Here is a 26,519-nt window from a genome sequence, read left to right on the forward strand (position 1 = left end):
TTAGTAGAAAGCAACGGTTGGCTCTCAAGACGTTACGACGTTCGTCTGTTATCTTTGACGTAGTCTCTGTCCCGAGGCTCCGAAGGTTCTCGAAGCTGGAGGCTTGGTACTCAAGTGGGAGGGCCGAATTCCGAGCCAGAAAACTGGACCCCCATCTCCCTCGGTTTCTCTCTCCTCCGGGGCGGTGAGAAAACAGAGAGAGAAGGAGCGTCTCTCTACTAGCAAAAAAAAGGAGCGTCTCTCTCTCTCTCTCTCTCTCTCTCTCTCTCTCTCTCTGCGCTTGTCTCCTCTTCTGTTCAAGCTGTTCGTCCTCTCCAGGGGCTGTTTCTTCTTTCCCTTCTCTTCCCGATCCGGAATTCCGGCTTGGGTTTTTTCTCCAGGGTCAATTCTCTCCTTCTTTCTCGTTGGTGTTCTTGGTCTCGGAAGGAATCGCGGGTGAAAGGTAGGGATTTCGGGAATTTTGAAGCGTTTTGGAAACCAAGTTAGGTGTTTCGAACTCGATTTCATCGGGAAAATTTCGTCCGTTTCGCTTTAATTCGAAGTTAATTACTGCGTCGAAATTGGGGACGGGTTTGAAGATATCGCGATCAGGTCGCGAAAGATACCGAGATTGATAATGTAGACGGTGATCGTCTCGTGTCTGGTTGACCCGAGTGTTTATGTTGCAATTTAATTAGATTTTATTATCAATCTTTTACTTTCTTTTGAATCCTTGAGATTTTTTTCGAGTTTTCGTGTCCTGATTCTTTTGCAGCTTGGTGAAGAATGATGATGTAATGGAAGTGCAGTAACGCTTTTTGCCCTTGTGGTAGATCGGAGTAAAAATATGGCGCATAGTAACTGGGAAGCAGATAAGATGTTAGTATATAGTAATAGATATGTTTCTTGCTATTCTTTCTCTTTGATTTCATGGAGTTTTCGTAGTGGAGTTATTGCAATTCTAGTTCTTGATCTGTTTCCCATGTTTTCGTAGGCTTGATGTTTATATCTATGATTATCTGGTAAAACGGAATCTACAAACGACTGCAAAGGCCTTTATGGCCGAGGGAAAAGTTGCTGCTGATCCAGTAGGTAAGAGAGTTCCTATTTTTAGTTATGTTCTTGCTATTCCATGGAGTCCTATTCTTTTATTACTGAATAGGGAAAAAGAACGTTAGGATAGACGCACTTATCTTCCCGTCAATGGTCAGATTAGTTGTTTTTACATTCTCCTTTTGCTAATTATGGTAGGTTTCTGTATGTTGTTTTAATTTTTTAATTTAAATTTGTTATCATATAGCAAGTCTTTCTTTTCTGTTTCTTTTCTTCTTCTTTTTTCTTTTGATGTAAAAGATGGATTGGGACCATCATGCATTTCATTATGGTATTTGTGATGTGATAGACGGTCCGACACTAAATAAACGAATATCCCCCCTAGATGGGAGTAGGTCCTCCTTAAAAAGTAATTTAGTCCCATCTGCTAGAGCTTGAAGAATTCCCAACGGACCAGCATATTCAGGCCCAATACGTTGTTGTATTGTTGCAGATATTTCTCTTTCTAACCACACAATTACTAGTACCCCTATTATGATTCCAAATATAAGGGTAAATTTGGATACAAACATCCATATGAGTCCATAGATTTCTTTTATGGATTCCAATGTAGAAAAAGAATTGATAGCTTGTACTTCTGTCGTATCAATTATCATTTCAACGATCAACTTCTCCCATAATGATATCTATACTACCTAGTATGAGCAACATCCAGAACAATGTCATGACTAAACATGCTCTAGGAGAAGAATGGTATTAACCACTATCGACAGGTAGGTTTCCCCTAATATGTGGAGCAAATCTATGGCTAACCTATAACATGAAAAGAAAGCGAATAATGACTAGCAACAAATAGGTATTTTCTCACTAAAGTATAAAGCAAATCTATGGCTATATGTATGGTTTGAAAATAAAGGGATTCCTTGCTAGTTGCAAATATTTTTCTTTCTGCCAACATCTAGATCAGTTCTTTGGCTAAAACTGCAGTATACATTGAAAGGTATTAACCACTAGCGATAAATATGTTTTTCCTTAACATTTGGAGCAAATCTATGGCTAAAGCTGCAGTAGGACAAGAAATGAATCATGTACCAGCGACAAATAGTTTCTTTTTTTGCTAACGCCCAGAATAATTTTATGACTAAAGGTGCCATATGAAGAGAAAGGGGGTTAATCACTAGCGACAAATAGTTCCTTTTCCCCCTAACATCCAGGGTAATTATATGTCTAGAGCTGCAGTTTGAAAGGAAAGAAATTAATCACAAGCGACAACTAGCTTTTATCTCTGCTAGCAACCAGAGGGATTCTATGACTAAAGCTACAGGATGGAAAATAAGGGATTAACCACAATCAACAAATTGTGTTTTTTCCTTTTTTTTAATTGGAGTTATTTATTATTTTGATTTGTCTTTAATTTGTCTTCCTTTAAGCATGAGATCCTTGCACATGTGTTAAACGCCCCTTTTTTGTCACATTTACTAAGCTACTAATGATGCATAACATTTATGCCACATGCTTATATTTTGTTTGGAAAAAAATTATTAACTTGGGTCCAAATTATTCATCCATGCAACTGTCATCTCTTCTTTTCTTATATGCGACCAACATGTGATTCTGAAGTTCTTGGTTCTGGTTCTTGATTTTCAAAATGTCTACATCTAGAGCAAATCTACAGCTGAAGCTTTATTATGAAAATAAAGCAATCAAACCCTGGTGACTAATTGGTTCCCCCTCCCTACCCCCAATCATTTATTATATGTATTTATTTATGTCATATTCTCTGTGTTTATCCATTAAAAATGAGGTACTGGCACTAATTGTTGCATGTGACGAATGTCCATGTTTGCCCCATATCTATGGATGTATAATATTATATGAGATCCATATGTTGTTTGGATAATCTTTACCAACTCGGTACCAAAATTTTAAGTTAATCCATCCTTGCAACAACCACCTGCTCTTCTCCTAAGTACACTCAACATGCAATTCTGATGTTTCTGGTTCCAGACATTTGATGTCGAAGTATAAATTGATTTTAATTCTCTGAGGCCCATGGTTTCACGTCTTCACAATTTTGTTTCAACATAATTTGTTTAAATTTGTTGATTTTGATGAGAAATTCTTATATCTGCATAGTGGCCATGTAACCTTTAACTTGACTGACAGCGATTGATGCTCCGGGAGGATTTCTTTTTGAATGGTGGTCTGTTTTTTGGGATATTTTCATTGCAAGGACTAATGAAAAGCATTCTGAAGTTGCTGTAGCTTATATAGAGGTGGGGCCTACGGAGACCTAACTTTTTCGTTATATTTCTTTTCTTCCTGTGATAGTAATGCAGTCTTTCCAACTAAAACTGTCTCCCCTTTTTGGCTGACAGGCACAACAAATCAAGGCAAGAGAGCACCAGCAACAGTTACAGATGCAGCAATTGCAACTCATGCAGCAGCGACATGCTCATATGCAGCGCGCTAATGCTAATCACCCTTCTCTTAGTGGTCCCATAAATGCAATAAGTTCTGACGGAGTTTTGGGTTCGTCAACTGCCAGTGTCTTAGCTGCAAAAATGTATGAAGAGCGATTAAAGAATCCGCACTCAATGGAGTCTGAGACGTCCCCTCAGCTTCTTGATGCTAGTAGAATGGGCCTTCTCAAGTCAGCAGCAAACCATCAAGGGTAATATCGTCTTTGTAAAACTATTTTCATTTAGGATACTGTAAAAATTAAGCACTATTCTTGTCTAGCTGGTTAAACATTCTATTGCTATTTAACTACAACAGGCAGCTAATGCAAGGTAATCCAGGCAATGTATCTGCAACGCTGCAGCAAATTCAGGCACGGACTCAACAGGCAACTGTAAGTGGTTGCTTTCTCTTTTTTCGTCATTTTCCCCTACTTTCATCTCTTCTAATGCTAAAACATATTGCAACATTGGCTGATTGTTGAATATTTCCTCTTATGTTTTTAACTATATCAGGACATTAAAAGTGAGGCTAACTTGGCTGTAGCTCAAAGATCTGTGCCAATGGATCCGTCCTCAATATATGGACAGGGTATTATCCAGTCAAAATCTGGATTAGGTGGGGCTGGTAAGTAAACAGATTGAGAATGAATCAGATCTATCTTTTAGCCTTCTTTTCTATTAAGGGGGTTGTTGCCTGTATTCTGTGTTCACAATGAAAAATATCAGTTGAAGAATTCATATTGTGTTATCTGAGTTGTCTAGAAAAATTTCACCTTAATATTTTTAAAAAATATGAAGAGCATACGCTACCACTTTAATATTTGTTGCCTTGCTAATATTGCCGAGATTTTGTGCTAACAAATCAGAAGATTATGTGTTTATTTGTTTATGCTATTGTAACTTTTCCGAAGATACTTTTCCTCTAGGGCTCGTTTGGTTCGCGGGAAGCATTTTCCTTCCTAGGAATATGATTCCTGGGAAACAAATTCCTAGGAAGAGGATGCCTAGGAAAGTACTTTTGGCATGTTTGGATGACCATGGGAAAGTGACAAATTTCTAAGGTGCTTATGTTTGGTTGGCCATCCACTTTCCTAGGAAAGTTATATATAATTCCTATTATGCCCTTAATAAAAATTAGGTTTTTAATGCCTCTTTAATGCTTCTTTAATGCTGAAGGGACTTTTTGGGAAAAAGTAAAAATGGAGTGATTCCCGCCTCATGGGAAAGTAACTTTCCCATGTTTCTCATGGGAAAGACTTTCCCATGAAATGTGGGAATCACATTCCCATGGGAATACAACTTTCCCTTCTCTCTCCTTTGAAAACTCCAACCAAACAAGAGGCATCTCATTACTTTCCCGTTGACCACACTTTCCCCCCTTCTTTTCCCGCGAACCAAACGAGCCCCTAATGTTAAAACTGACAGTTGATGTAACCATTTGTCCATGTTTCTGTTCTGCCTATGCTTGATATTCTTTTATTGTCATATTTAGTTTTCTTATCTTTCTTTTGGCCTGATACAACTCTAAATTGCCTTATGGGGAAACAGGACTTTTAGATAAGCCTGGGGAATTCATTTCTCGTTTGCTCACGTTGAAGTTCGAACATCTATTGGCTCTTTAATATAAGCAGCCCTCTTTTGGGGCAAGAAAAGTGTGATACAGATTGTAGAATCAAGGGGATGACAATTCAGTTATTTGTATGGAGAATAACTTGTGAATCTTCCGTGCATGGTGGTTGTGATTTTTTTCCCTAATTTTTTAAAGTAAAAGTAAGGGGCTTGACAGTGCTTTTTTCCATAGATAGATATGGAAATTTAAATACAAAGTGAGATATCCTATAGATCGATGTGATTATGTCAATGTAAAGGTCAGTTAATGGAGGTGACATCAGTCTTACATGTACAGTTCTATTACTCAAGAATCGTTAATTAGATATTTGGACATGTCATCTTACTCCAGCTTTATAATGATTTCTTAACACCAAAGCAGCCTAAAATTGATATATGACCTAAAATTTCTATTCCTGTGCCGTGCTTAAACTTCAAGCTAATTTACAGTGTTAATTATGGTTGGTTTAAGGGAAAACTTGAAATCTGAAATTATTTAGTCCTGGTGGTCATTTTTTCGTTTTACCAGAAACACCTCTTTTTGTTTTTTATGTTGCTGACTACATATATTGTAGTCCATGCATGACATGGAAAAATATTGTCTATATTAAACTTATTTTTTTTAATCTGTCGTTGTCATTGGTTGTGGTAAATTCATCATGTAGAAGAGGATTCGAATGCAGGTTTGGGTGGTTTGGATGCTTATAATGCAAATTGTAACAAACAGATGACTCCACTGTTCAACCAATCCTTGCTTTTCTTCTTCTAATTTATATATTTCTTTGTCAAATATAGTTTTATTTAAGCGATGCAAAATTTTTTTGGAAGACTGTGGCATTTTCCTTGCCAAGTTCAAGCTTAACTCTGTTGATCCTGTTGATTGTTCATTTTTTCAGGATTGAACCAAGGTGTCAGTGGCCTTCCATTGAAGGGCTGGCCTTTAACTGTAAGCTTTATACAGAGAATTGCTTATCTTGCACAATTGGTTGGATAGACTTCATCTAACATTATGTTATTTTTTTTCCTGTTCAGGCGATTGACCAGCCACGTCCAAGTATAAGCCCACAAATGCAGAAGCCTTTTCTATCTACACCATCTCAGTTTCAGCTTATGTCACAGCAGCAACAACAACAATTGTTAGCACAAGTGCAAGCTCAAGGGAATCTTGGTAACTCGTCTAGCTATGGAGATTTGGATCCTAGAAGATTTAGGGCCTTACCTAGGGGTGGCTTGAATGCCAAAGATGGGCAACCTGCTGGAACTGATGGATCCATAGGTTCCCCAATTCAGTCAAACTCACCAAAGGTTAGACAGGATCAAGCTGAATATCTTATGAAGGTCAGTTTCTGTATGACTGCACCCTTAAAGATCCCTCTCTTCTCCTTTGTTTTTTCAATGTTAATCGCCTGATTATATATTACTTGTTGGAATTATCAATAGCTCATAATTTTAAGTACTTGTTCATCAGTGCGAATAGACAAACGATTTCATTATTGTATTTACTGGATAACTTCAGAGTTGACTTTAATTCATTACGCTGCAATGTACTAGTAGCTCTTTTGGTTATGCTTTTCTTTGAGTTTTTTCTAATTCCGATATCTTTATGCTTGTGCATATAATAATTCATAATGTTTCAATTCTGAAGTACCTATTGTCCTCGTCGATACACCCCGACAACAGAGGGTTTTCTCGTAATCTGTTGTACCTAGAAGAGAGAAGCAAGTCATGATCATGCTATTATTGGAAGATGTGACTGCATACTGTAAGATTGATGGCAATAACCAGTTCATTTATCCTGAAAGATGTCTCGGATTAAGTTAGAGAACAGATAATATTGTGTTTTCTCACAAAATAGTGTTTTCTCATCATTGAAGGTTTTCAACAAACATGATAACCAAGAAAGAGTTGTTGCTTATGTGGAAGAATGTGACTTTAATGCAAGTCTTAGTATATTATAATGCTTTAAGAGGTGGCTGCAGTCAAGGGCCTGTATAGCGCATATGCGGTATGCTAGCACTTAAACCGTTTGTTATATTTTGAGAATTTGAAAATAAATAAAATACATGAAGCTACCAACATTGATGACAATAACAACAGTTAGCACTCAACAGCTAATATCCTACACTAGTCAACATAAGAGTTGGCTGCATATGTGGCTATATAAGGCTTAGCGGACTGCATTTTTGGCCTATATTTGGCTTGGTTTCATATAATAACTGCAGTTAAGGAATATGGTTTGGCTAGGAGATCACATCAACATATTTGGCTGTAAATTGCCAATTTTGAAACCTAAGGATAGTAGAACTCACACTCCAATTGTAGAAATGAATTCTCATATAACTTTAAATCGCACATCCTTCTTATGGCCCCAGGACTGAATTCTTCATGTCACATTATCATATTTTTAGTATAGCTTTGATATTTGTTGATTAGGATATGGGGGTCTTTCAAGTTATGCAAAAGATATCGAATCAAATTCAAACTATATCTTGTCATTGTTACAATGAACTGTTCTTTGTGTGGGTTCATATTCTTCCACTCAATTGATGCTGACCACTATAAAGGGCTACTTATTAGATCAGGTAATGAGACCCATAATATGGGTTTTTAGTAACTTGTCCAACCTTTAACTGCTGCTAACACTTGCTGCTGGTTAAGTTCATTCTTAATGAATAGCAAAACATCAAAATGATATAGCAGATATGTTGCAAATTGTGATGTAAAAACTAGCTATACCAATAACCCAAGCACATAAGCATCAAATTTGGTTTCTGAAAGAACTAGCATCAAATTTGGTTTCTGAAAGAATGAAATTTCAACCAAAAGGCTGGTCAATTGAACCCTGCCCAAACCATATGAAATTTTGTGAAGTATATTTGGAACACAAGGGATCTCAGCTTTGACTGTTTTGTGGGTTAAGATGCACCTGTAGTCCCTTGGATGACCTCAGTGCCTCCCTAACCTCCAAGTAGTTATCACCCCAGGATCGAAGCCAATTGAGTGCACCTATGGAGGGGTATATCAATTTAATTTGCTATATAGCGGGAAGGCTCTCTCTCTTTCTCTCTCTCTCTCTCTCTCTCTCTCACACACACACACATACACACACACACACACACACTCCCACACTCCCACACGTGCTCACACTCACATATCCTTGGCCTGGATGGTACCCTAAATAATGGGCTTGTTTGAGAACACTTACTGCTGCAATCATTTCCTTTGAAACATACTATCGAAATGCATGTTTTCCACCAGAAGTGTCATGCACTGCCTTCCATCCTGTGAAGTTTTTCTAGAAACTGATGGGTCTGAATGCTGGTTCTTATAGCCCTTCTATGATATCATGAGTGGTGTCAACATCCAGTTTTCTTAATAATTGCTTGCATCCATGATTCGATCTTAATGTAGTTGAAGGTGCCCCCGATGCAGCATTCCTCTGCTCCACAATCACAGGAACAATTCCAACAGCAACAGCAGTTACAACAGGTACTACAAAAGAATTCACTTTGCCAACTGCCCTCTGGGTAATTTATTATTTTTGTGCAATTACTGATTTTATCATTGACGAGAACTTAACTCTGAACCAAGTTTGTGGTTTTCAGTTCTGACAGTTGTTTATTAATAATATCCAGACTAATAGGAAAAGGAAACAGCCTTCTTCATCGGGAGCTGCAAATAGTACTGGAACAGGAAATACTGTGGGTCCTTCTCCCAACTCCCCGCCATCAACTCCATCAACCCATAATACTGGTGATGGAGTGGCAATGGCTGGAAATATACGTCATGTCAACAGTATGCCAAAAAGCTTGATGATGTATGGTACAGATGGAACAGGAGGTCTTGCGCCATCTTCAAATCAAATGGTATTCTCGTTAACTTTTCTTTCTCAATCTTTTTAATGTGGTGGAAAGAATTCCATGTGGCTTGATGTTGCTTGGTACATTAAATAACAGGATGATCTGGAGCCTTTTGGGGATGTTGGTTCTTTGGATGACAATGTAGAATCGTTTTTATCGCATGATGATGGAGATGCCAGAGATATATTTGCAGCACTCAAAAAAAGTCCTGCAGAGCCCAACCCAGGGTCTTCAAAGGGTAATTATGGTACTTGTATTCAGCTAAAAATTTGTGCAGAAAGACCATAAACATGGGTGCACTTTCTGTCTAGGTTTCACATTCACGGAGGTTAGCTCTATCCGCACAAGCAACAGCAAAGTTGTTTGCTGCCACTTTTCTTCAGATGGGAAGTTGTTGGCCAGTGCTGGACATGAAAAGAAGGTACTGTATATGGCTTTTGTAATGATGTTTCTACAAGTGTCATGTTTTGACATGAGTATCACCATCAGAAAATGCTTAAATCGTAGCTTTCATCTTGGATGATTTATCAGTTTGTATTGGTTATGGAAGCCCTCTGCTGCGATATATGTCTGCGTATCCATCCACCCATCCATTCATACATACATATAACATACATATATATAGATGTATAATATAGATAAATAGATTTTTCTCTAACTTACTGTCTTGGAAGATGCTGAGATTTTGGCTGGTACAGTGGGTATATCAGAACTGCGCATACAATCTCTAACCTTATTATCTTGTTAGATCCAGAGATTTCACTGGTGCATTGTTGGTATATCAAGCGAAACTTCCAAGTATTTCCTTTACTATCTTGAATAAGTTTTGTGATTAATCTTGGTTTTATTATATTGGCCAAGATTTTGATATCTTGATTCCAATATATCAGCTGCAATTTCATAATATAGAGGCGGTTTTTTTAAATTTCTTCCCATATCGGCTGACATGAACTGAGGTCATGGTTCACCTAAGCATTAATCACACTCTCAGATGGCACCTCCCTGGGGGTGCATGCGCACATGCACACTCAAGATCTCTAACCATATTATCTTGGCAGATCCTGAGATTTTGGCTGGTAAAGATGTCGATTTGTCAAGATAAACTTTCCAATCTTTTACTATCCTGAATAAGTTTTGTGATTAAGAAATATCAAAAACCATATCTTGATACAGTTAATTAATCTTGGTTTTATTTATATTGGCCTAGCTTTTGATTTCTTGATTCCAATATACTAGCTGCAATTTTCACAATATTGAGGTGGCTTTTTAAACTTCCCTTTCCATCTCGTCGAAGATGAACTGAGATATTGGTTCACCCAAGCATTAGTCACCTTCCCAAATAGCCAATGTTTCATGGTTTAATAACTTTGGCCTACACTTAAGACTCCAAAATAATTGGTAACAAATAAAAGGAAGAATTAAAATGATTTATCACCATAAAGGTTGTACTAGTATCATAATATTTAGTGTTAACTATTGAAGGGTGTATTTAAATGGAATGTACTATGTTTAAGTTACACGTGCACACAAAAGATCTGTAACCTTATTATCTTGGCAGATCCTGAGATTTTGACTGGTATAGATGTTGACTTGTCAAACAAAACTTTCCAGTGTTTTACTATCCTGAATAAGTTTTGTGATTAAGAAATATCAAAAACAATATTTTTATACAGTAATTAATCTTGGTTTTATTATATTGGCCTAGCTTTTGATTTCTTGATTCCAATACATCAGCTGCGATTTTCATAATATCGAGGAGGCCCTTTTAAATTTCCCCACCCTTCTCGGCCAAGATGAACTGAGATCTTGGTTCACCCAAGCATTAGTCACCTTCCCAAATAGCCAATATTTCATGGTTTAATAACTTTAACCTATATTTAAGATTTCAAAATAGTTGGTAATAAGGTTTGCCATATCGGTACTGGATCCTGTACCGTTACTATCCTATTATAGTGTCGGTATGTGGTATGGTACGAGATGGCAAAACGTACCGAGTGTCGGTATGGTATGAGATTGTGTACCGGTTTGATACTAGTATAGTACGGTACATCACCGGTATGGCAAGCCTTGGTTGGTAACAAAAAAATAGAAGAATTAAAATGATTTATCATCATAAAGGTTGTATTAGTATCATAATATTTAGTAGGTAGTGTTAACCGTGATTTGAAACTTGAACAGATGGGTTATTTAAATGGAATGTACCATGTTCTGATTGTAAGATATGTAAGGGCATTATGGGAAGAGAAATGGGATACTTTTGGCTCTTTGATTGGCAGTATAAATAAATCATTTTTGTTACATATTTATAATGACAAGCAGTAATATGATAGAAGAGACTTTGTGTCCGGATGTAAAAGTTTTCTATTCTCACAGGTTTTCATGATTTTGTTGGCATGCATGTCTCAGATAATGATGGACCCGCCTGTTGCCTAGCTTTCTTCAGTACTAATCTGGTACGTTTTGGTTTTCTTATCAATGTGCATTTTATGTGCAGGTTATTCTCTGGAACATGGATACCCTTCAGACTGAGAGCACTCCTGAAGAACACACTCAAATTATTACAGATGTTCGTTTTAGGCCAAACTCAACTCAGCTGGCAACATCTTCTTTTGATGGCACAGTGCGACTGTGGAATGCAGCAGATGTAAACTTTTGCAACTTTAAAAGAAACACATTTAATAATCAAGTGTTCCTTTTTCTTATAATTGCATTTTTTTTCTCTTCTTTTTCTCTTTTTCTAATGCATAGAAGCCAACCTGCTTAATATGTCTTTTCTCACATACTTTACAAACTGCTGCTATTGACTTGTTTTATTTGTAGATATAACTTTTGGTTCTCTAATGCGAGCAATAGGCTAATAGTCCTAGTTGTCTTACAAAATTCACTTTTGTCTCCTGTTTCTTCTAATTATTTAGTGTATATGTGCAGTAATCAAACTGTTTTGGTTGGTTTTACTCACCATAATCATGCAGCCTTAGTAGGTTGTGATGTCAATATACCATCTCAAGAGTTCTTTTTCTTTTCGGAGCAAGAATTTACTATATCTCAAGCATTTGCCAGATATCACTAGCCAGGATATTGAGGTCTGTTTCATTACTAAAGCTTAAAAAATGTTGAAAGTATACGGGCATCTAAATATTGGAAGATTTTTAGGGAAAACGAGCTAATAAAGAAGCTATCAGACTAATATGTATGAATAGCATAGAAGATTCTTTCCTAGCCAAGATGTCACTATAATTTTGGCTTTCCAAATGCTGGACTGATGAATTTCTTTCCAAATGCTGGACTGCTGTACTCTCTCTTCCCCACCCTCTCCCTCCCTTTCTCCCTCCCTCTCCCTTTCTCCCTCCCTCTATATATTTCTGTGGTTGATACAAAATCAATCTGTACAGATTTTGGGAAGAACGGTGAGAAGAACTGGTTCCATTATTTTGTAAGATGATAGATAATATTGTCAGTTGAAAAAGAGACAAATGTACTAATGTGTTTATGCATGATTATAAATCAGGCATCAAAGTTATCAGAGTGATTTGGACAATACATTTCCTTCAATACTTAAAGCTAATAATAATTATGAAGCCTTCTAGTGCAAAAAAAATCAAGGGTGCACAGAAGATCTACAATTTTTTTTTAAAAGACTTTCTAAATCTGGAAACATGATGTGCACACTTTATTTATGAGCACATTATAGATTATAGAGGCTTAAGTTAAGCTGATAATAATTCTGAAGCCTTCCAGTGAAAAAAAAAACCAAGGGTGCATCGAAGATCTGCCCATACTTTTTGTTAAAAAATAGACTTTTGAAATCTGGAAATATGATGTGCAGACTTTGTTTAACAGCATATTAAAGAGGCTGAGTTAGGCAAGTATCAAATTTACGGATCCATTGAACAGAATACTTCTATGAACAGGCTGATTTGCAAGATGGTTCATAGGCTGGTTGCCCTAATGGACATGATGTAGGATACAAACATGGATACTTGTTATCATTGTTTGAATTACTTAAATTTGTGTACAAAAAGTCTTTCAGTGAGACCATTGTGTTGATGTTGTTTAAGAACTTTAATCACTAATTTGTCGTGTTAAAATAATTACATTTTTAACTTAAATTAGTCTTATTCACTTCTCGTTTCCCTTTCTCAACTACAAACTTAAATTCTCTTCTTGAATCTTGCTAATGTGGATTTGATTCTTTAGGTGCTTTGTTTTGAACAGATTGTGGCAAATAAAGTTTTTTAAGAATGCCATTATCATGACCAACTGGTCAATTTTGTTTTCTCATTGATTATATTTTATTGAGCTATAATTGTTTCTTCCATCCTTCTACTGAATCTAATCAACAATCTGTCTATGTCTGCCTGCTGGGTAAATCTTGATCAAATAACTACATTGAAACCCAAACTTTATTTACTGGTAGACTGGTACCTTGTGCTTCCAGCTATGAAGTTCTGAGGGTTTTTTCGAGCTGATAATTTTTTTCTACACTATGTCATAGTAGAGATCTTAATGTTTTGATATCTGTAGATAGATAATTGGAAGTTTTATTTAAAATATGGCTTATGACTTTCTCTGCTAGTTTGAAAAATGCATGTTGAGTATCCCACTGTGATAAATGAGCTGCTTTATAATGCAATTTTCTGGCCTCTTTTGCAGCCTAGCTATTGTTTGAATGTATTCACTGGGCACAACGCCCAAGTGACATCTCTAGATTTTCATCCAAAGAAGACAGATATCTTCTGCTCTTGCGATGGTAATGGTGAAATTCGATACTGGAGTGCCAACCAGTTTTCATTGTCACGTGTTTCTAAGGTCTGATTTTGTGATTATGCTTTCATTTGTTTACCTTTAGTTGTAGTTGAGTATGCTCATTTCTTTAACATCTAATTCTATATTGTTGGTCAAACAGGGTGGTACAGTACAAGTTAGGTTTCAGCCTAACATTGGCCAGTATTTAGCAGCAGCAGCGGAAAATGTGGTGTCCATTTTTGATGTTGAGACAGACAGAAAGACATACACATTGCAGGTCTTTCAATATAGATCAATAATGTCTATAACAAGATTTTTCTTTTTTCTTAAAAAATTGAAATAACCAAGTGGGTTAATTAAACTTTTTCTATTCAATGAAATTCACAATTCATTTTCGTAAATCCCCTTCTGTTTTATATTCTCAGGGCCATACCAAGGAGGTGCAATCTATTTGCTGGGACAATAGTGGGGAATACCTAGCATGTGTTAGTCAGGATTGTGTAAAGGTGTGGTCGTTATCAAGGGGAGACTTCATTCACGAACTAAGCTCCAATGGAAACAAGTTTCATTCGTGCGTTTTTCATCCAAACTATACTAACCTTTTGGTTATTGGAGGGTATCAGGTAAGTGTGATTTATTTCCAACTGCATTGACAAAAATAAGGTGATATACACCCAATATCTATAATTGCCATCTATTAATAAATTAACCATGATAGGAGCATTGTATAGTGTACTTTTAACTGCTTTAAGTGTAGCTTTGGCTGCTCCACCATGCTCTGCTTATGCATGACAACCTTAGGACTTACTGCCAACTTAAAGAAACTAGGGCCCATTTATTTTTTTTCTCATGTTAAAATTTGATCTGATCTTTTGTCCTTCCAAATCCATCTTTGTATAATTGGTATGGAAGTGTTGGATAATATTTATTATAAAAAAGACTATTCATTCTATTTGGTGCTTTGAATATCTGGATATGTTGAAAATTGCTTATCTTGTTCATTATGAACCTAGGCTGTGCTTGGATGTTGAATAGCTAAACACCCCTTGAATAGATTTAACCACGAATATCCATCCCCAACCGGCTAACCAATGAATTAAGGGTGTGTTTGGTTTGCGACGGAATCGGAATTGGAATGGAATCAGAATGGCTATATTCTCCGATACATTTGGTTCGTGATTAGAATTGAAATTGGAATGAGAATGGGATTTAAATACTCAGAGAGAGATGGGATCGGAGCATTCCCATTCCTCCCTAGAATCAGAATTGGAATGGAAATCATTCCAACCAAACGGTTGGAAAGAGAGTCACTCATTCCCATTCTCATTCTAGAGCTCAACTCCTCTAAAACAAACATGCCCTCTAAGGCCATTCGCAGCTTGGTTGGTGCTCCTATGGTTAGTAGGATAAAGTTGTGAAAAAAAGTGAACTGTAAAGAGGGAGAGAGAGAGAGAGATTTGAGTGGTTAACTTTATTTCACCCTCATCCCTGAAATAAAGTTAGCTAGGTTGGGGACTTTTTTGAGTCTGACCGAATATCCACCACCTTTTTGGATGGTCCTTGGCTGGTTAAACAACTCTCCCTTAACCAGCACTTTACGTGCATCTAAACAGAGTCTATGATGTTATGGACATATGTGCTCTGCTAGCACGTGCAGATATTCATGTTACATTTTGCTACACTGCTAGCCTTGAACATGATCTTTAAAGTGGAAGAAGCTACATCCTTCTTTATGTTTGCTGTTATCCACTACCATGACATCTTGCTTTCTCATCTAGAACACTAAGCAAAATCAAGGTGGCCCATGAAGCAGCTCAGCTTTGTTTTCCTTTTCTTCCCCTTGCTCTTCATTGTTTAGGTCTACCTGCCATACTTGGCAAAAAATTTTAGTCATTTTTGTGATTTCTTTTTTGCTGGCTGGCGGTACAAACTCTGTTTGGATTTTTTATTTGATTGTGTATGTGCTTTTGCTAATTTTAATTCTTTATTCTTTCAATTCTTGCAGTCATTGGAGCTGTGGAATGTGATAGAGAACCAAACCATGACGGTCCAGGCACATGAAGGTCTGATAGCGGCATTGGCACAGTCACAAGCCACTGGAATGGTGGCCTCTGCTAGCCATGACAAGTCTGTTAAGTTGTGGAAGTAAGCATGGATCCTTGCAGTGTTGCTGACAGCGTTGTCTCACAAAATTTCAGGTTAAAATAAACGAAGAAGTAATGTCCTCTAAATTTTGTTGGTTGGTTGTTTGAAAGCAATAAAAAGTAGAGGGAGGTGATTGGATAGTTTTGGAGGGGTATATGTGTGTGAAAGGATGGGTTGTCATGCTTTGATGGCTAGGACTGGTACACTGGAGGAGGGTTGTAGTTTGTTTTTTCACTTTTTTCGTTAAATTATAAACAATATAATTTGGTGTTGATTTGGAGAAATAGTGCAGTCTCATGAGGGGGATGGATGTATTTTGACTTGTTTATGCAAATCATCTCTTAGCAGCAGGAACTTGACAATAAATGATTTGTAGTTGCGTTCCTTGACACTGTCCGTGGATGAGGAATTGTGGACTGAAAAATGCCATAGTTCATGGAAATGAAATGTGCCATGATATTTTTCAGCAAAATGAATGGTGATAAGAAGTATTAAAAGTCGAATCTATTCTAAATTCTCCTTCAAAAAGAAGCTGGAGGAAACACAAAAGGAGCAAAAGGTGCGCAGGGGTTTCATCAAGTGCGATGCCCCGGTATGGGCCCTTCCTGGTTGACTTTCACATTCTTTTTCTTTTAAACTGACTTTCAGAAAATGTTCTTTTTAGAAGTGAGTATTTTATTTGGTTTTTTGTGTAATGGTTGCCTAAAGTGACTCTCATGGTTTTGGGTGTTTGGTTGTATAATATAGGAAGTTATCTCCAATCATTTTGTGTTTGGTTGGTTTGAAAGTTGGTAACATAGCCACCGTAAAATAGATGGTGAGATTTGTCTCCTTTGCTTGAATTAGTTGTATTATCTCCCTTTTTACTAATATATGTATATATAAATGGAGTATGTATTAATAGTTGAATATGTGGTTGTCATAATGTTGTCATCTATCTTCATAATACTTTGATAATATTAATGTATTTCTTAATACAGGACCTCAGGACATCAGGACTTGCTTGACCTCAACCTGACTTGGCTTTGTGTTGGGGTTTTAATGTAGGACCAAAATCTGACCCAATAGATGGTCAAGTTGGATTCGTTGAATATTTTTTAGACCAAGCAGGTCGTTCGGGCCGGATAGGGTCAAAGACTCCGACATATATTCAGAAAAAAAAAAGAAGATAAAATAGAATACCAAATAAGAAAAATAGTTCTAGAGAAACCTTAATTATATTATATGTAATACTTATTGATATTGAAAAGAACGCAAAGATATGTATCATATAGATATAAAAGTGGCAAAGACTTCAACTTTCTTGCTTAGAAAGAAGAGAAGAAACAACTAGACATCAAGAAAAGAGAGAACGAAGAAACAAACCCATTAAAAACACTTACATGGTTCTTTAGGGTTTGGTGCATATCCATTGGGCATGACATCAAGCAAAAAAAAAAAAAAAAATTTTGATGTAATATACCACCCAAGATGATGTACAAAGCGAGTGAAAAATGAAAATGCAAGAATGCTCACCTTGATGAAAAATTACAGTGGTCTTAATTAAAGAAGAGAATGGAAATAGATTAAGAAGCTTGAAGAGAAAAAGTAGGTATACGCAAGTTTGGGAATAGTAGACGTGGTAAAGACGAAGAACTTCAGGTCGAAAAGTAGTAGTAGGCGTTGGAGAAGCGATATTGGGCAGATGTGGATGGAGGCAAAGCGCCAAGGATGGCAAGGTTCAGTATAGCGGACGACAAAGCGGAGCGAGTGGTGATCGTTGCTATCATGCTCGGCTACTTCTTTGGCCATTTCTTGAGCCGTTGATCTTTCACTAGAGAGCTCCTTCTTGGATTGCAAGGAGCTAGAACAATGTGGAGGAGATTTACATGAAGGCAGCCGATGCAATCAGATAGTTGGATTGAGGTGAAAGAATGACGGATTTCAAGGATGCTGGAGATATTGGGAAATGGGAGAGAGAACTAGAGACCTCAGGAGTCGAGACTTGGGGGTGGGTAGTGATGGCGAGACCGACTCACTTACCCCTTTTCTATTTCATGGATAAATGGGTCAAATGGGTTTGGGTCGCATCGGGTCGAATAACTGATAGGAGACCCAACTTAGGTCCACATAATGTATATAGTGCGTCAGGCGAGGCCGGGTCAAAGTTTAGAAAATCCAGACCCAACTCGAAATTTAGAATGAGTGTAATTTTTGAACCTGATTCAGCCCTACGAGTCCTCAAAAACCGGCTGGATTGAGTATAAATAGGTTGGGTTGGGTCTCAGGTCAACCCGACCACTGCAACACTATTTGTGTTAATCATTGCTTCTAAGTATCTTGCTAGCGAAAAAAAGGGCTTGATAGACATGATTATTAGGCACTGTTATGTTAGGGCAGTAATCTAATTTTTAGTGAATAATGCAGTAAATATTGATGTTTCAAACATTTATAAGCTATCCGTAGAAAAGATTCATGTTAAATTATGGCAAGATCGTCCCCAAAAAATTTGTTATATGATCTGTAAATGAGTTAACCACCTAACGAGTTTATAAACCTATATATTCTAATAAGAAAAATTTTTAGCTGCAAGATAGATTGTACAGAATTTGGCAACTAATGTTGTTACTTAGCTCCTAAATGAGAGTTTTCTTAAACTTATTTAAATACTTGACATAAATCAAGATATATGATCCTCAAGGTAGTATCTTAATAAGTTAGAGGATATAACATTATAAACAACACAAAGAGTTTGTTGGGCAAAGTGAAATATTTGGAAAAGGAGGAGAGCAATAATTTTTTTTTAGAAAACCCATATATCCTAAGCTTTTTACTTATTTGAGAGGCTTTTTTTTTCTCTTTCCCCTTTTAGAGGGAGAGATGCAAATTGAGTAGCCCAATAGCCAAGCTTTACATTGTTCCAGCTAGGTTGTGATGGTGGCTTTACATAGAAAATGTTGGATATCTTTGGCTCAAGCCCATCCCATATTATATTTTTATCTCTTAAGAGGTGAAGACATCTACTCCTCCCAGATCTAAAATCAATTATCAAGTATTCAGATCGAAAATTTGCACAGTTGATCAGGATTTATATAACTGAAAATTATCTAACAATCAAAAACATATGCCTTTGGTGGTCTCCAACCTATACATCACGTAGACACAAAAATATATTATTTCCATGTTGTTAGTATACTAAAGTGTATGATGAAGCTTTTATATTGAGAATTCACTTTATTGAGCATGATCTATGATGCGGGGTCGGAACCCCGACACCAGCCCACACACCGGCCGAGCAGGGAAAGCATCCGCGTCCTTGCCGAGGTATTGTCCGCTCTGGGATTGCCGCTTCGGGTCTCGGCGGGAGGTCGCCCAGGGCCGTGGCCCAATGACAGTCACCGCCGAGCCCTGACGGCGCGGGGGGCCGCGGAGGTACTACCCCTACCCTCACGGTTTTGTCCTACAAAAGGGCCCTCGGTAAGGAGAGGTTATTGAGCCCCCCATTTAAGGCACAGACCTTTCCGCTGATTAGCCGATGTGGGACTAAACTGGGAACCCCATCCCACAACACAGCCCCCCCAGCGGGAAGGTCTGTGCGTGGCCGGGGCCCTTCCTCTAGCGCCATCTGATGCGGGGTCGGAACCCCGACACCAGCCCACACACCGGCCGAGCAGGGAAAGCATCCGCGTCCTTGCCGAGGTATTGTCCGCTCTGGGATTGCCGCTTCGGGTCTCGGCGGGAGGTCGCCCAGGGCCGTGGCCCAATGACAGTCACCGCCGAGCCCTGACGGCGCGGGGGGCCGCGGAGGTACTACCCCTACCCTCACGGTTTTGTCCTACAAAAGGGCCCTCGGTCGTGAGAGAGTGCTGGAGCAGCTCAGCTCAGAGCGATATGGTATTGTCCGCTTTGGGGTTCGGGTGAACTGGCCCAGCAGCTGCCTCCCCCCCGCACGGTTTTGTCCCCCCTTAGGGGGCCCTCTTTACCTCCGGCCCTTGGGCCTTCGGTAAGGAGAGGTTATTGAGCCCCCCATTTAAGGCACAGACCTTTCCGCTGATTAGCCGATGTGGGACTAAACTGGGAACCCCATCCCACAACACAGCCCCCCCAGCGGGAAGGTCTGTGCGTGGCCGGGGCCCTTCCTCTAGCGCCATCTGATGCGGGGTCGGAACCCCGACACCAGCCCACACACCGGCCGAGCAGGGAAAGCATCCGCGTCCTTGCCGAGGTATTGTCCGCTCTGGGATTGCCGCTTCGGGTCTCGGCGGGAGGTCGCCCAGGGCCGTGGCCCAATGACAGTCACCGCCGAGCCCTGACGGCGCGGGGGGCCGCGGAGGTACTACCCCTACCCTCACGGTTTTGTCCTACAAAAGGGCCCTCGGTCGTGAGAGAGTGCTGGAGCAGCTCAGCTCAGAGCGATATGGTATTGTCCGCTTTGGGGTTCGGGTGAACTGGCCCAGCAGCTGCCTCCCCCCCGCACGGTTTTGTCCCCCCTTAGGGGGGCCCTCTTTACCTCCGGCCCTTGGGCCTTCGGTAAGGAGAGGTTATTGAGCCCCCCATTTAAGGCACAGACCTTTCCGCTGATTAGCCGATGTGGGACTAAACTGGGAACCCCATCCCACAACACAGTGGGATGGGGTTCCCAGTTTAGTCCCACAACGGCTAATCAGCGGAAAGGTCTGTGCCTTAAATGGGGGGCTCAATAACCTCTCCTTACCGAGGGCCCTTTTGTAGGACAAAACCGTGAGGGTAGGGGTAGTACCTCCGCGGCCCCCCGCGCCGTCAGGGCTCGGCGGTGACTGTCATTGGGCCACGGCCCTGGGCGACCTCCCGCCGAGACCCGAAGCGGCAATCCCAGAGCGGACAATACCTCGGCAAGGACGCGGATGCTTTCCCTGCTCGGCCGGTGTGTGGGCTGGTGTCGGGGTTCCGACCCCGCATCAGATGGCGCTAGAGGAAGGGCCCGAGTTGTGGCCATGAAACTAAGGAGCAGAGGAGTCTCTGATACCTCCCGGCATCATGCTCCAAGCCCCGGGCGCTCAGTCCAGAATCCACCACCAAGACCTCCGGCAGATCAAGCTCCACAAGTCCAACCCGAGCACTTCGACGCGCTAGTGCAGCAAGTCCAAGCGCTAGCCATTGCAGCCCAAAGCCTGCAACAAGTGGAGGCTCCTCCTGTGCCGCCTCCACGGGTTCATGTTAAGCAGAGGAAGAAACTTTCTCCCGAGCTATCTCGAATCAGGCATGGCTCCCGCTACAACGACGTACGTGGGGGCAACTAGTGAGAAGTAGTAGCGAAAGTCTCACATCAACGAGTTGGAGGGAAAGAGAAATAAAAGCTGAGGTCTGGAGAAGGAGAGTTATGTACTCCCTCCTCATGGGTGTAAGTCCTTACGACGGCGCTCGTGACGTTGCTCTCCTTCAGAGCGTCGCCATCACCGAAGGCCCAAGGGCCGGAGGTAAAGAGGGCCCCCCTAAGGGGGGACAAAACCGTGCGGGTGGAAAGGGCTAAGGCCCGCGGTGATTGTCATTGGGCCAAGGCCCTGGGCGACGTCCCGCCAATCCCAAAGCGGACAATACCTTGCTCTACCGAGCTGAGCTGCTCCAGCACTCTCTCGTTCGACCGAGGGCCCTTTTGTAGGACAAAACCGTGAGGGTAGGGGTAGTACCTCCGCGGCCCCCCGCGCCGTCAGGGCTCGGCGGTGACTGTCATTGGGCCACGGCCCTGGGCGACCTCCCGCCGAGACCCGAAGCGGCAATCCCAGAGCGGACAATACCTCGGCAAGGACGCGGATGCTTTCCCTGCTCGGCCGGTGTGTGGGCTGGTGTCGGGGTTCCGACCCCGCATCAATCTACAATGCTAAAACATGTATAGATTGAAATTAATAGTGTTTAATGCTTAAATTATAGCATTTCCATTGTACATTCTTAGATGCACTTAATGCATAGGTTAGAGAGCACTAAAACATATGATTTTTGGTATTTAGATATTTTTAGTAGTATATATGGACTGCGCTTGTCTCAAAAGAAGAATGCAATTTATCTTTCTCATGTTAAAAATTGATGGTCCGTCGTCCAAATCGAAAATCCATGTTTAATCTTAGATATATAAATCTCTCTGTGGTAATAATTTCATGTTGGGAAAATATTGGAGAAACAAAAATAAATTTTTTGAGGATGAAAAAAATAGTTAAAAGGGAGCAGGTCAAGGAAGAAGCAACTGCAAATAACTAACTCAAGCGGGAATAATGGATCCCCACAAACGGAAATCCAAAACCTATGCCCCATGCACAACGTGGCAGACAGCAGAATGCTTACGGACACCTATATATATGGTGGTGAAAATGGCCTTGGAAGCAGCTAACATCTTACAACACCAAGACCAGAGAGCAGGAAGAAGAAGCAGCAGCTAAGATGGCAAGCATGACCTTCACCGGTGCCCTTCCCAAGTTTCTCCATGTCAGCCCAGCCATGGTCCGACGAAACCCGTGCTCGAGGGTCCTCGTCACTGCTGCTACTCCAAAACCTTCTCAGGTGACCCTCATTGGCTTCCGGTGGATATATAGAATTAGCGAATCCCAAGTTTTATGATTCATCAATCAATGGTTTCTGTTTTGGTAGGAGGGCATGGCGGGTGACGCTCGGAAATCCGTCGATGAGGCGGCTGGGGAAGTGGCAGGAGAGGTGAAGAAGTCTGCTGACAAGACGAGGGGGGTGGCAAGTGCGGCTGCCGGTCAGGTAATTTTTACAAGTGTTTATGGTTTCAAGTTGTAAGCATAGCTTGCGCGGTTTGTCGAGATCGCATGCACAATTTTAGTATATCAGCTTAGGATAATCTCAAAAAATTATGAGATCGAATTGTCATATTCAAATTTAGTATCCCAATCATATCACGAGATTTTGCTATTGCATTATACTATATCCGGTCTCTAGTATTTTTTTCTGTAATCATTAAATTTTTTTGTTATATTCTATCATATTTGGTTCTCTGAGCCTGTGGGCTCAACTTGTATCCAAAGCACACCAGTGCTACAATCCCATTTCGAACACAAATTTTTCAAGAACCTCGGAGAAATTTCCAAAAAATTACATCTTTATGCAAGATCTTGCTAGGCACACTAATTAATTAAACTGCTTTCGCTCCCCAACGTAAATGTGATGTCATGTCATGTTCTGGGATATAAGAAGAGGGATGGAAAGGCATTAGCTAAAATATGGAGATGGAGGCCATCAGATACAATAGGAAAAGCTTGCAATGTTTTCTATTATTATTATTTTCCATTTTATTTTACCTTTTTTGTGCTTGTGTGTGTGTATTAGTTTGCAATGACATCGACTACTGTCGCCTTCAGCAGGATAAAAATTAAGCAACTCATAAAGCTGATCATAGGAACTTGGAACAAGACTTGTGCATGTAGTTTAAAGAATGCAGGTTGGCTTCTTTGTGCATTGCCTAAGCATAACGTGACCCAAGAAATGGTCCCAATATTGCAATATCTCAGAAAGAGTTAAATGGGGCCATTGGAGACTACGTTAAATAGGGGGCATATAGGTTGTTATGACTTTCCTTTCTCCTTTGTCCAAGTTCTACCAAAATGTCACCTCTAGGTCAAAAGTAAACTTCATGCTCACCAACCAAAAAAATACAAACACTAATGGCCCGGCTTGGCAGGTGGCTGACACGACCCAAGATCTCAGCGTTAAGGCACAGCAATTGGCCCAGGATGCATGGGGGTCCGCTAAAGAAACCGCCCAGAAAGTAAAGGACGCAGTGGTTGGCAAGGCTGAAGACGCAAAGGAAAACATCAAAGACAATGCCGAGGCTGTCAAACGTGCCATGGACACAAAGAACAACCGCTAATTTCCACCACCTCATCAGCATTTCCATCTCGTCCTTGCAGTTAATTTGTTCTGATCATTTGCCTTGTTAATTAACATTGCTATTACAGCGTCTCCTTCAAAGGGAGGAGCATATGTAAATAAAGATCCATGCATCTATGAATCTCAATCTTAAAGGAGGTATCCAGCTTATTGAGTTTTTCCTTTCCCTCCCTCTCAATTAAAATCTAGAGTGTTGGCATGAGATGTATGCGTTCAGCAGCAGAGTTCGCATGAAAGAAGCCTCAAGGCAAAAACTGGCAAAATGATCAAGTCCCTTGTCATTCTCTTAGGTTCAGCCATTATCTATTGATCTTTGAGCAAGAGCAGAGAACTTCCCATCAGGCTTTTCATTTGTTGAGAGCTATCGTATTACAAGCATGCATGCAAAGGGCACCTTATCCTTTGATTAGTGCATGTATGGACAGTTAATTAAGATCGGTTAGACGTAAATATAATCCCCATGCCTCATGGTCTCCAAAGTTTCACCTTCCGGCCGCTTGACTCCCCACACCATGCAAGCACTGTGCTACCAGTTAAGCTATGTAATTTGCCAATTGCTCAAAATTAAAAAGGTTGGTGAAGGTTTGGATGAGCCAGAAATACGACCTATAGCAAAATAAATAATCAAGCAGAACTACTAGAAGGTGCATCTAAATTAACTATAGGGTGGTTGATATTTGAAAACCTATAACACTAATCGGCACTTTAGTTAGTTCTTTATATTTTTTGAAGATATAACTGGTGATTGTGATATGGGCAACAACTTGTTCTCTATTGCTCCAAGTATGAAGGTTTTAGATTAAAAAGGACTAGGGATGGAGCTAATATTGCGAGCTTCCAACAACCGGTAGAGCTAACTGAAACCTCTTGAAGAGAATTTTTCCATGCAGTGGCCCAGATCAGCTCTCCTGTATCTGTCCACAGGTCTCATGCTCGCCAACTTTTCTTGTCCGACCCAACTGAGAAGACTTGAAATCAGCCATTGGAATTGCTTTTAGCGAAGGTCCGTCATGCATGCTTCATCTCGTGGGCCCATCTGCAAGTTTTGGTTCGTGTCAAGCCTCCATTTGCTGTAGTATGCGTCTCGCTGCAGCTGATCTGATCTGCAGCACAGCAAACAAACTTCGGAGCTGGTCAGAAGATGTCTTTGTCACTCGAGGGCAGTTGCAAGATTTTGTTGAAATCCTGGATTTAGATATTGTGTTCTGTGCGTTTACTTTCGGATTTGTATTTTGACTTCATTGGTGTTAGTTATCTTCTTTAAATTCCTTCTGACCCTAATATGGCACCCATGTTTGTGTAGAGCCTAATATGGCCATTTGTATTTTGACTTCATCGGTGTTAGTTATCTTCTTTAAATTCCTTCTGACTCTATGGAAAAACTAGCCATGTTTGGGTAGAACCTAATATGGTCGTTTTCCCAGCAATGCTTGGTTGACTTAGAGGGCTCGTTTGGTTCGCGGGAAGCATTTTCCTTCCTAGGAATATGATTCCTGGGAAACAAATTCCTAGGAAGAAGATGCCTAGGAAAGTAATTTTGGCATGTTTGGTTGACCATGGGAAAGTGACAAATTTCCAAGGTACTTATGTTTGGTTGACCATCCACTTTCCTAGGAAAGTTATATATAATTCCTATTATGCCCTTAATAAAAATTAGGTTTTTAATGCCTCTTTAATGCTTCTTTAATGCTGAAAGGACTTTTTGGGAAAAAGTAAAAATGGAGTGATTCCCACCTCATGGGAAAGTAACTTTCCCATGTTTCTCATGGGAAAGTAACTTTCCCATGTTTCTCATGGGAAAGACTTTCCCATGAAATGTGGGAATTACATTCCCATGGGAATATAACTTTTCCTTCTCTCTCCTTTGAAAACTCCAACCAAACAAGAGGCATCTCATTACTTTCCCGTTGACCACACTTTCCCCCCTTCTTTTCCCGCGAACCAAACGAGCCCAGAGGGATTAATGAACGTTGGCAAGCCACTTAGTAGGTGGAAGATGGTATTTTTCTATCAAATAATTTAAGAACTCATTTGGTCCATGGAAAAACTAATGTCTGGACATATGATATTTTGAAAAGTGATTTTAGCATGTCTAATTGATAACGAAAAAAATATCACGTTACAGAGCGGCCTATATTTAATTAAAAGGCTAACTTTTTAGAAAAATTATGTAAAATATCTGTTATATCTTTAATAAAAAAAAGATTTTATCTCATTCTTTTTAAGAGCTTAAGAGTATTTTTTAAAAAAATACTCTAATTCTCAGTCAGAATTGAACTTTTTTATATCCCGCATGAGTGTTTTTTTTAATATAAAATGTCAGAATCTTATTTTCATAAAAAGCTACCTTTTCAACCCTAATCAAATATAAGATGTTTATTCATTTTTTTGTTGACCACATATCTGCTGCGCTAACCAAACTGAGTCCAAAAAGACGGTCATGTGTGCTCGCTATTGCATACAAGTCAAATGCAAATGATGCTCGGAGACCATAGTTATAATCTTTAATAAGAAATTTTTATGAGCAGCACTTTATTTATTATTCTACAAAAATCATTTCCAAGGTGATTGATTTCGTTTCTACATTAGATCTCTTAGAATTTATTGGCTGCCATACACGTTATAAAATAATCAACTCCATATTTTTGATGAAGGATTCGCACGCATTTGATACTGCTAGAGAAACAAAAGCTAATCACATTTTGCAATTAGGAAAAATGCCCTTACCTCCACCCACGCAAAATGGAGCCCAGGGGGACCTCACTTCTCTACCATCCAGTACTCTTTTGGTTGGTTGACATACACCTTC

The 26,519-nt window shown here is 39.8% G+C and overlaps 2 protein-coding genes across 4 annotated transcripts; both read left to right on the forward strand.

The window, feature by feature from the left end:
- The first annotated feature begins 167 nt into the window (after positions 1–167).
- On the forward strand, positions 168–16,548 carry LOC103711896 (transcriptional corepressor LEUNIG_HOMOLOG-like). Of its 3 annotated transcripts, none has more exons than XM_039114995.1 (18): positions 168–442; positions 755–858; positions 974–1,071; positions 3,199–3,308; positions 3,411–3,706; positions 3,811–3,886; positions 4,008–4,119; positions 5,999–6,048; positions 6,135–6,440; positions 8,535–8,591; positions 8,738–8,968; positions 9,059–9,200; positions 9,274–9,383; positions 11,457–11,606; positions 13,616–13,771; positions 13,869–13,985; positions 14,134–14,331; positions 15,714–16,548. In XM_039114995.1, exons 2-18 carry the CDS (start codon positions 827–829, stop codon positions 15,855–15,857), a joined length of 2,385 nt encoding a protein of 794 aa, XP_038970923.1. In that variant the 5' UTR covers positions 168–442; positions 755–826; the 3' UTR covers positions 15,858–16,548. The 3 variants fall into 3 exon arrangements, with proteins under 3 accessions (XP_038970923.1, XP_038970922.1, XP_038970921.1); XM_039114994.1 differs by having other exon boundaries at positions 169–482; positions 8,514–8,591; XM_039114993.1 differs by having other exon boundaries at positions 169–442; positions 8,514–8,591.
- A 5,503-nt stretch (positions 16,549–22,051) lies between these two features.
- On the forward strand, positions 22,052–23,847 carry LOC103711831 (uncharacterized protein At4g13230-like). Its single transcript, XM_008798123.4, has 3 exons — positions 22,052–22,363; positions 22,451–22,567; positions 23,502–23,847. The coding sequence occupies exons 1-3, from the start codon at positions 22,244–22,246 to the stop codon at positions 23,688–23,690; spliced, it is 426 nt and encodes a 141-aa protein (XP_008796345.1). The 5' UTR covers positions 22,052–22,243; the 3' UTR covers positions 23,691–23,847.
- The last annotated feature ends 2,672 nt before the right edge of the window (positions 23,848–26,519 follow it).

This window comes from Phoenix dactylifera, chromosome 17 (genome assembly GCF_009389715.1).
Source record: "Phoenix dactylifera cultivar Barhee BC4 chromosome 17, palm_55x_up_171113_PBpolish2nd_filt_p, whole genome shotgun sequence".
In the NCBI taxonomy this organism is placed as follows: Eukaryota; Viridiplantae; Streptophyta; class Magnoliopsida; order Arecales; family Arecaceae; genus Phoenix; species Phoenix dactylifera.